The sequence below is a fragment of the Phaethon lepturus genome, unplaced genomic scaffold, assembly GCF_000687285.1.
Source record: "Phaethon lepturus isolate BGI_N335 unplaced genomic scaffold, ASM68728v1 scaffold12373, whole genome shotgun sequence".
NCBI classification, from domain to species: domain Eukaryota; kingdom Metazoa; phylum Chordata; class Aves; order Phaethontiformes; family Phaethontidae; genus Phaethon; species Phaethon lepturus.
Genome location: NW_010531256.1, coordinates 41,539 through 51,324, shown reverse-complemented (window position 1 = coordinate 51,324; position 9,786 = coordinate 41,539). Strand labels below are relative to the sequence as shown.

The following is a 9,786-nucleotide window of genomic DNA, read 5'->3' as shown; positions in this document are numbered from 1 at the left end:
AGGCTGAGGCGGACGCTGGCTGCCGAGCTGCCGCCTGCGAGCCGGGGCTTGCTGCCTGCCGCCCTGGGCTTGCAGCTGGAACTGAACTCCCCTGTCACCGAGCCAGGCAACCCCTGCCTCCTCCCGAACGAGCACACGCCAGAAAGAAGGTGCTGCGGTCTGATTTGAGCTCAGGAAAAAGCAGTTCCAGGAACAGTCGGGGTTAAGGCTGAGTTCAAGGGAGCCATCTCTGCTGTAGGGAACTGCTTGCCCAAGATAGGCTGGGGTGGACGGGAAAACTTCTTTCAGCCCTAGATTGCCAGGCTGAATCCAGCCTAGGCTGATAATCATTAAAATCTGTTACCATTAGACCGATGTTTTTATGGACAACAGGAGAACGCGTGGATTTTCCAAGCGGGAAGACGCTCGCGTTGCTGAAAACTGCTGATTTAGTAGCGGGGCAACAAACAAGGCAGGCTCCGGGTGAAGGAGGGAGACCTACTTTCTCACAAAAAAGGGTGGTTTTTTTTTTTTCTCCCCTTTTCCAAGGCTTTTTTTTCCAGTTACGAGGACGTAGTTGCAGCACAAGGTCTCCATAGCACTTTATGTTGTAACAGGAGGAAGGGCAAAGTGTTCGGCAGCTGGGTCCCCCAGCCGGGCTGTTCGCGCTGTTGAGCGTTAGGCAGGTAAGTTATGTTTTCAGTTGTACTGATCAGGCATTTCCGAGGAGGGTCTAACTGCACGTTTGAACCCAGAGCTGTTCATGCACAGTTGGTAGCTGTGGCAGCTATCAGAAATAACCTAATACGCAGAGCTCTGAGGATGTCAAAAGATGCTCAAGGATGACAAAGCCCACACTGCTGTCTTCACAGCTGAGCTGGAAAGAACTTCGTTTTTATGACTATATATCATTAAGAATGCACCAAAATGAATGCAATCCCGCATGTTAATTCAGGAGGCCTGGATCTAGATCCACTATCCTGGGAAGCCATCTAGTGGTAAAAACTAGAATTACTGAAAAATTACAAATTCGAACGACATTCTCAAACTTTCCTTACATCTAAAGTTACTAAAGCACGACTGCAAGGGAAGTGTATGAGTCTAAGCTTCTATACATAGGTAGCCAAGTTGTATTACACAACCAACAGAAGTGAGTTAGGAAGCTGAATCCCTTTGAAAATAAAATCAATTTTATGCTTTGGAATCAAACCGGTATTTTTGCGAACAGGCGTTGTTCAAAGTGGCCATATGGTAATAGAGTGTTCAGGGGTTATTTGTTTGCAAAAGGAAGAGCAACCGAGTTTCTGGTGCCACCAACATTTAAAACCTATATCACACACAGGTTTTTTAACACAAAATATGAAGAGTATCTAAATCCTTGAATTTCAGCTCTGTTAAAAGTTCCACAAAAGTTCTCAGTAAAAAAGAAAATAAAATTTAGAGACAAACTTGCAGAGTTCTTACCTTTAAATGCCAGGTTACCTCCTACGAAATAAGCCATATGACTATCAGTGCCTCATCATAAAATGTCAGGAGAGAGAGGTTTTTGGAGAGAAGAAGATGAAGCGTTCTAACCAGAAACTGTAAGTCTGCACACATTGTCAGAATCAGGCGGTATTCCCTAACTTAGCTGCATCCGAAATAACCAGAGCTCAGAGAATTTCCATTGCCACTTGGCAGCATTTAGCACCTCTGTGTGTTTTTACAGTAATACCTTAAGAAATGGAGCTAGCGGAGGCACCTGGCATTACAATTCTCCTCTCAGTCCAAAACTCTGAAGGGGAGAAATTACACAGAGAGCCTAGTGTCTGCTTTAAGCAAGAATGACTCAGTGTCTGGACTGGTAACAAATATAACAACTCTCTGGTATGGAAACAAGGAGCAGTGTTGAAAATGGAAGGATATGAAATTCATCAAAGTAAATTTGATTTTTTGATTCCTGAGTTCAGTCTCTTTATGCATAAATCACCACAGACACATTTAAAATAGGGAAGTCAGCAATATTACACAGTTAACCTGTTCAGATTAAAATCAAAATTAATTATTAATTTAAAATGTTTGCAGGTCCTTTGAAGCCAGTGGGAATGGAATAATCTTGCAAATATTGATTTTGTGTTATCTGTTTCCAGCTTCAATAATTGGGAGTGGGGTTTTTTTCATTCATTATGATTTTGGTTTATTGATCTATGTGCAAAGTTGCTAACAAATTCAGAGTGGGAGTAAAAAGCCAGTTCTAGATATTTAAAATTTTCCTAACCTGCTCTTCAAATTTCATGAAAGTATGAACTATTTTACTTTTTTACTGCTTTACTTTAGATTTACCTTGAAGCAGTGAAAAACAGCAGTTACTACATTGTACAAATGTACAAAAGCAAGAAGCAAAAGCAGGCTTATAGTAAAACTGAAGTTACTGTATCTTGCCTGTATATGGTGAAAAGTATGGTGAAAAATATATGCAAGTTATTTTAAAATTCACCTAATCCAACCAAGTCATCAAATAGCTTTAAATTCTACACATACTATATAGAACACTGAAACCACTCTGAAAAGTGGCAAAAAAGTAGTATTCTGGGATTTCATCTGATTGTTGTATAGTAACCATTGCGCTCTTTTTTTCGCAAGGTCTTTTCCCAAACTGTCACCTTTACGAAATCAGCGTGTGGTTTTGTTCAAAACGTTCACCTCTGTTAGTGAACCCCCTAAACTGCATCTTCACATAGGTTCGATTAGTCAAACTGCTTTCAGTAAATGTCTATAGGTGCAAACAGACACTTAGTACATACCTTTGTTGATGGTAACAAGGATCTGTCACATCACAGCAGTTGTTCCCAGTTACAAGTTAAAAGTTGTCCCAAAGTGAATCCCTTCCATGTTTCTACTCAGAAGTTCTTAACCAGTGCACTGGAGCATTCAATAAGCAGGCCTGTTAATTTTGTAAAATTACATCAGTTGCTAATGCTATCACTTCGTTGCAGAATTAATTTCGCATTTTGGATAGTTGCACAGTACTGAACTATTTGTTTCCTATGCAGACAGCCACAACAAAGTATAAATTGCAAAAACCCCCAACAACTTGGTGTAAGCCATTTTCACGGTACTTTAAACTGTGTTTTATTCCAGTTTGCAACAAGAGCAAGACGGTAGTAATGTAATGTATCTCAGTGGTAATTCGTTCAGTTTTGCTTCTGCTTGTCTAAATTTCTGAGTTTGTACTTCTTAACAGAAGTGTAAAGGAAGACGGCTTTAACACGGTTTTACAAATCTATTTTGAATTAATAGGTTTACATTTAGATCATCCCTGAACGACCCATTCCTGCAACGATAGCTCAAAAGATGCGTTTATGCTTTTTGAATACTTAAACACAATAGTGCCTAGCTGTAAGAGTCCAGCTTAACACTAAACCTGTTGTTCATATTTAGGCTAGCCAATCTAAGAGTAGGTTAGAAAGGTCTACAGAAACTGAAATCCATCTTTTGGATTGTAGTTAGTGATGATTTACTCACACTCTCCATAAGAGTCATAGAAACCTACTTTTTCTTACTTGCCCTGTCTTGAAGAAAACAACAGCAGTGAAAAAGCAACATTTACCTCCAAAACAAGTTGATACACTCTCTATATACATCACTTGCATAACAAAGATCCTTTTTTGCAGAACAATGTTACATGGATCTACGAAGAGGCTCAGGTAGAGTGTCTGAATGCTTAGGTCTTGATGTTGCACCTGTATGTATTGGCAGAACTGTAAATTTGTTCACAGAGCCTTTGCAGCCAAGATCCTAGCAAACTTGGAAGTCTGTTCGTGCAAATGAAGTTGCTAAACTGCAAGAACTTTTGAAAGGAAAAGGAGCTGGAAGTTAAATGCATGCTTAAGGCATGTCTGAAAGTCATTCGGGCTAACAATGCTGTCTTTTCAACTTAAAAAAATCCACCCAAATATATAGAGTACATTGGTAAGCAGATGTGAAAAAACTGGGAACACAGAACACAGTGGAAAATCTGTGTTACTAGCGTGTCAAGTAATACCAGTTTTTTATATCAGTGCAGGATTCCTGACGATGGACAATCTATCACGATCACCGATTAAAACTAAACCTCCTTTAAAAAAGGAAAACCTTTTGCCAAGCTGATCTGGTTTTTGTTACATGAAGTGCTGCTGTCAGATTTGGATAAATCAAGAGCTAAATTTTTGTGCTTCTTGATTTCATTCTTCCCTTGAGTTCACATTTTCCATTTGAAATGTTGTCCCAGTGGTTCTATGATTTCACACTGTCCTTCTATATGCTATTAAGAGTCTGATACTGTTGCCTTGTAAGTGGAGTTTTGCCATGGACTAAGCTCAAAGGGACCAGGTTTCTGTGTAACTTCCAGCTTTGACAGAAAACAGTCTGTGTCCAGCCTTGTGGAAAAAGCTACATTTGGATGTCTTACTGCTTTCCCAGGGTCTCACAACAAATCAGTATAGTGAATAAAGATATAACAAATGTCTTACTGAGGAATTCTAAATTCTAGATGGCATCCCTTTCTAGATTCAGTATGTGTAAAAATAATTGTCTTTATAAGCAGAAGTACAGTGTTTTCAAAGTGCATGTAGGCGCTACCTGGAATTCAGACAAAGGGATGCAACATCAAGAATGTGGTATTTCTTTTAATTGCTTGGTCATTTTAGTACATGTTAGATTTTGTCATTTGTACTAACTGCCCTGCTTTTTTCTCACCTATTTTCAGAAGCCAAATCTGTCTCAATCTTTTAGCCTGCTTGTTCATGTTGGAAGAGAGAACAGTGAAAAATACCATATGTAAACAGGAGTGGAGTGACTACGTTTTTTAAACTGATTCATCTTATGTTCTCTTTAGTAGAAGAGAGACAGTCCTGACAAAACTTCTAAGACACACAAGGAACTAGGGAGGCAGAAGAATTAAGTCCATAAGGCCCTCAAAATTAAAGCAGCTTATTGTTTCAAGAGTCTGAACTGAAATCCTACTAAACCAACGTGATATGGATTTTGACAAAACAGAACAGTAGGCTAATGCCGGTAATAAGTTTGCACTGGAAGCTTGTAAACTAGCTTAGGAAAAAAATCTCTAGATAAAATGTTCCCTGAATCCTTTCTAACAATGTCTTTTTAAAAGAATTAATTATATGTAGCTATAATTTGTTTTCAGAGCTAGTGGTTCACTAGTACATACAGAGGTGAAATAATTCAAGTCCTCTAACTGTCATAAGCTTCTTCAAACTTGACAATTCTAGAAAGGGAAGCCAAAAAGAGGAGGAATGTTAGGAAGAGAATGCTGTTGTCAAAGGCAAACCTCTCTGGTTGGAAGGCTAGGATGGATCAGCTTTAGGTGTATGAATTAATGTGGGGGAGTAAGATCATGTTATAAATTCATGGTGGGAAAATAAGATCTCTGGAGAGATTCAGTTGAGCTAAGAGGAGGCACAGAGGGATGCTGGGTTCTTCATTCAAATAGGACCCACAGCATTTTTGATGATGGTCTGAGCAAGGATAAAGTTAGGATTTTTAATAATTTATCTGGATATTTCTAGAACTTTACTCACTGTTAGCAGAATGTCAGTTTGCTCATTCTCGCTGAATCACTGCCATTACCCCTACAAATTGGTATCGCGAATGTTTTTACGGGAAGAGCAGTTCTGGAGGGGGGCGTTGGAGAGAATGATAGGTGGGGTAAACAACACGGGGTTTCCAAAGGCCAGCTGATCCTTTAACTCATTTATGGGGACTGCTGCCTTTTTACAAGTTATTTTATCTTTCCTGATATGCACAATGGCACAGGGCAGTGAGGATCAGCTGATTCTCTGGAGGAAGAACGATCTGTTACAACAGTAGCATGAATAAATCCAGATGTTTCCTAGAAGCCGACCTGTAGAATAATTAACAGAGATGCTTTTTTAGAACATTCAACCCTGCCCTCCAATTAAACTTTGTCCAACACTATTTGATTAAAAACAAATCTCCTAAACCAATGAACCAACCAACCCCAAAGTCCAAGAACCTCCTTCATAGGTCTCCTACCTCCCCTCCAATCTCTCATTAGTTGCTTTGTTGCTGGTCTGAAAGTTTTGGTATCATGGGAAAAAACACATGTATATTGGGAGCTCCTAAGCGATTTGGCAGAAGATAATTGGTATTTTGACATCCAGCTTTTATGAGGGGAAATCTGGATATTCCATGATCTCCTCAGATAATAATATCAGTGGGGTGTTTTAAGTCCACCACAAAGAGAATTAAAAATTAATAAAGAAGAAAGGTCTTTGAACTTTCACTTGTCAGATTTAAAAGTATGTTTATATGGGGACGTTCAGAACTTAAAACCTTTTAATTTTAGGATGGATCAGTAAAACTCATTAAACCCCAACCTAGATATTCCTCCTCAGAATATAAAAGTAGCCTTAATTTTTGCTGTAATTTATGTTGGTTTAAAAAAAAAAAATCATTCAAGTTTGTGTATCCCCACAGGTCTGGATGGAGTAAGAAGTTGGGAGGGGCTCAGTTAAGTGTCCTCACCTCACAGTGATGGAAGAGATCAATTATTCCCCAGCTTAGTCAAATAATTTGAGTCAGTATTGGAAAGATGCCTACTATGATCACAAGGTCTAGGCCTGCTGAGTTAAGCCGAGAGTTCCATGTTATAACTTACATGGATTTCATGGTTTTCTTACCCTTAACACCTATTTATCAATTTAAATTTTAAACTACATAATTCAATCAGTTGTTCTTGCTGACTTCCACTGAAGTGAACGATTAGACCTATTCTCTAAGAATCCAGTCTGGTCACTCTTATCATCTGGTACTTTATCTCTTATGACACATATTGTTTTACTCTCATTCCACACAGCTAAATATTTGTTTACCCTATTGACTAATTCACATTCAAATTTCTTGCTTTTTCCTGTAAAGCATACTTTGCATAAATGGGATTTTTCTATGCAGATATATTTCATCTGCTTCTTTTAAGGATATAAGAAAAGCTGGAAAGGACTTACCTTTTTTTAGTCAAGATCCCACTTTCTGAGGGAATACCACTACAGGTTTGTTAGCCAAATGCAGAATCTTATGGCTTATATAAAGGAGCATTTCTCTTCTATGACCATGATTACAAACTTTTATAAAGGTTTTAAAATTAAATATGTGGGAGATTAGTGGGGATAAAGAAATATTTCAGTGTTCAGGGGATAAGCATAGGTTGTACTGATTATATCAAGCTGAGGTAATGTTTGTTTGCTTTTTACTTTTACCCAAACAAGTTTTGTCCAGTCACATGGTGGACAGAAATACATGGAGTTGCACCTGGTCACTCATTCCTTCACTATCACCACCTCTGTTGGTACAAGCATTGGGCTGGCCATATGGTCTAATCACAGCCTAAATTACAACAAAGGATAATGTCTTGGCAAAAAATAGTGAACAATGAAGTTGTAAAGACTCCTTTCTTTAGAATGAATCAGAATAGAGGGTTAGGGCCAAGGTTCTCCAAGTCAAGGGGAAGTTTCCCTCTGATATCACTGGACCATTGGTGAGCCCAGGGACCGTTGCTGCACACTCAGGTAGGGAGCTTCCAAATAACTGATAGCTCCATATGAATCTCTAAAAGCAAAATTCCTTTAGATGTACTTCAGAATGTCAGTTCTAACTGTTCTGGCCAGCTGCTTGCCTCCGCAATATAGCAGGGAATAAAAAGACCAGCACCAAGCAAAAAGCCTTAGAATCATTCTTCAGACCTATTACAATTCCTGAACATGGAGACTGGAGTTCAGCATTGCCAGTCTTACATGGGTTCTTAAGTAAAGGTAGTATCTTTCCTTACACTAACAAAATCTTCATTAAGTGTGATCTTCATTACACTTGCAAAAAATCACACATGGCTTTTCAGGCCCATAAAGCAGAATACAATTAAACCAGATAAAAAATAAAGTTCATTTGCAATGTTTGAATATACAAAATAATGACATTTCCTGGATGTGAGTCTTCTACCTATTAACTTTGACCATGCTAAATAAAGTTGTAATAGCCGGATGTTTTCATGCTTCTAGCATCTGGCAGCTTTATCTGGAGGAGGAGGGTGGAGGAATTTTGGTATGCAAATTACTTCTCTGCGGAGTCAGTCTAGAGGATATAAATATTGACAGAATCACATCTAACAGTTCTCTAATAAATTATTCCCACCAAAGAAAAATGGAATCCTTTTATGCTCTGGCTTTAATAGCAGGAATTCTAGTTGCTTTTGTATTACTGGTGTTAATTGCTATGGATTATAATTCCTTCAAGGCAGAGATTCCTCCTGATGTTGACCATCCATCAAAGCTCCGCTTCTATCATTGCGTATACACTCTGATGGAAATTCTGGTGAGTTTATCATGCTCTGTGATATTGTGATTTTCAGGAAAGGAAAAACTTGAGTATTGAAGATATGCATCTAAATATTGCAACTATGTGTAATGGGAACCAGACAGTAACAGAGATTTAAAGATAAAGGCCAAGGTTTGATTTGATATTCTATTACTGTATATAAAAGCAGCCAGTATGAGGTGAGCTCTTTTAAATACTGTGATATGCGTTCTTATGCCACAATTGTAATCTGATTGCCTTTTATAATGAAATGATTGGTCCTGTGCATAACAGGAGGGCTGTGGATATCATTTACATGCATAATAATAACCAAACCTTCTGTATCTCAATACACTTTGCTATATTTAAGGTCATTTCATAAATTTTGAACTATCTGCTCTAATTTTCTTAGCTGTGATTCTGTTCTTATTTCCACAGTGACTGAATTACTGTGTCTTCATTAAATATCATAGAACCGTGTAGGTTGGAAGGCACCTTCAGAGGTCATCTAATTTAAACTCCTTGCCAAAGCAGGTTCAGCTAGACCTGTTATCACTTATTAAGTACTTGCAAGCCAGAGTCACTGTGCTGTGTGCTTTGCCATCAGAGAAAGAAACAGCTTTTGCCCTAAAAGTTTTCAAAGGTGGCAAGAGGAGTACATAAAAGCAGCCTAAGCCCTGTCTGGCACATAACACGTCAAAAGAAACACTGCAGGAAAATCACAGCGTGGTTTCATTTCATTGTATGGAGCTCATCTCACGTAAAGGTATTCCCTAATCCCCTAGTTATACGTAATGAACGTAGTAACTAAGGCCCACATCCTGAAAGGTGATTCTACACCACACTACGTTGATTGCACTACAGTCTGTTACAGACTTATGCGGGTTGCTTGAACTTACATAGCAGCATTCACCAAATCCAGGAATTGTCCCTGGTCCTCCAGTTGCCTAGGCCCCATGTACCTTTCCGCATTGTCTGGCATGAAAGAAGAGTCTGCTGTCCTATGTATCTCATGCTGCTTTTCATGTTAAGCTATTTATAAACTTAATATAATAATATGACCATAATATAATAATATGATTGTATTTTACTAAGTTCTTTATGTTTCTATACTTGGTTGGATGAAAAGGTTCTTTCAGGTTATTCTTTTTACCCGCTTTTACAGCTTCTAAGTGGCTGTTATGCAATAGTACATATTCTATCTTCATTGATAATATGTTCCAGAAATTTCAGCTTCCTTTTTCTGGATAGTTTTGAAGATGCATTTCACCATTTGCTATGCACTGAATCCATTCAATACCTAATTTTCTTTTGAAAACCTTTAAACATCTGCGGTACTTTTGGTGAATGTCTAGGTTTATGTTTATGCTCGCAGAAGTAGCCCTCATAGTGGGGACTTCACGACTTTCTTATAAAGTGCATGATGCTTTGTGCATTGCACATGTGCAGTGAACATATCCT

General features: G+C 38.5%; 1 protein-coding gene across 1 annotated transcript in view; it reads left to right on the top strand.

Moving 5' to 3' along the window:
- Nucleotides 1-9,786, top strand: part of LOC104618796 (arylacetamide deacetylase-like 4) — a 17,840-nt gene that overhangs the window by 1,109 nt on the left and 6,945 nt on the right. The window contains exons 2-5 of the mRNA XM_010284486.1: nucleotides 3-149; nucleotides 597-665; nucleotides 2,296-2,416; nucleotides 8,207-8,343. Of these exons, the coding sequence (XP_010282788.1) occupies nucleotides 3-149; nucleotides 597-665; nucleotides 2,296-2,416; nucleotides 8,207-8,343 (474 nt within the window). The remainder of the gene's footprint in view (nucleotides 1-2; nucleotides 150-596; nucleotides 666-2,295; nucleotides 2,417-8,206; nucleotides 8,344-9,786) is intronic.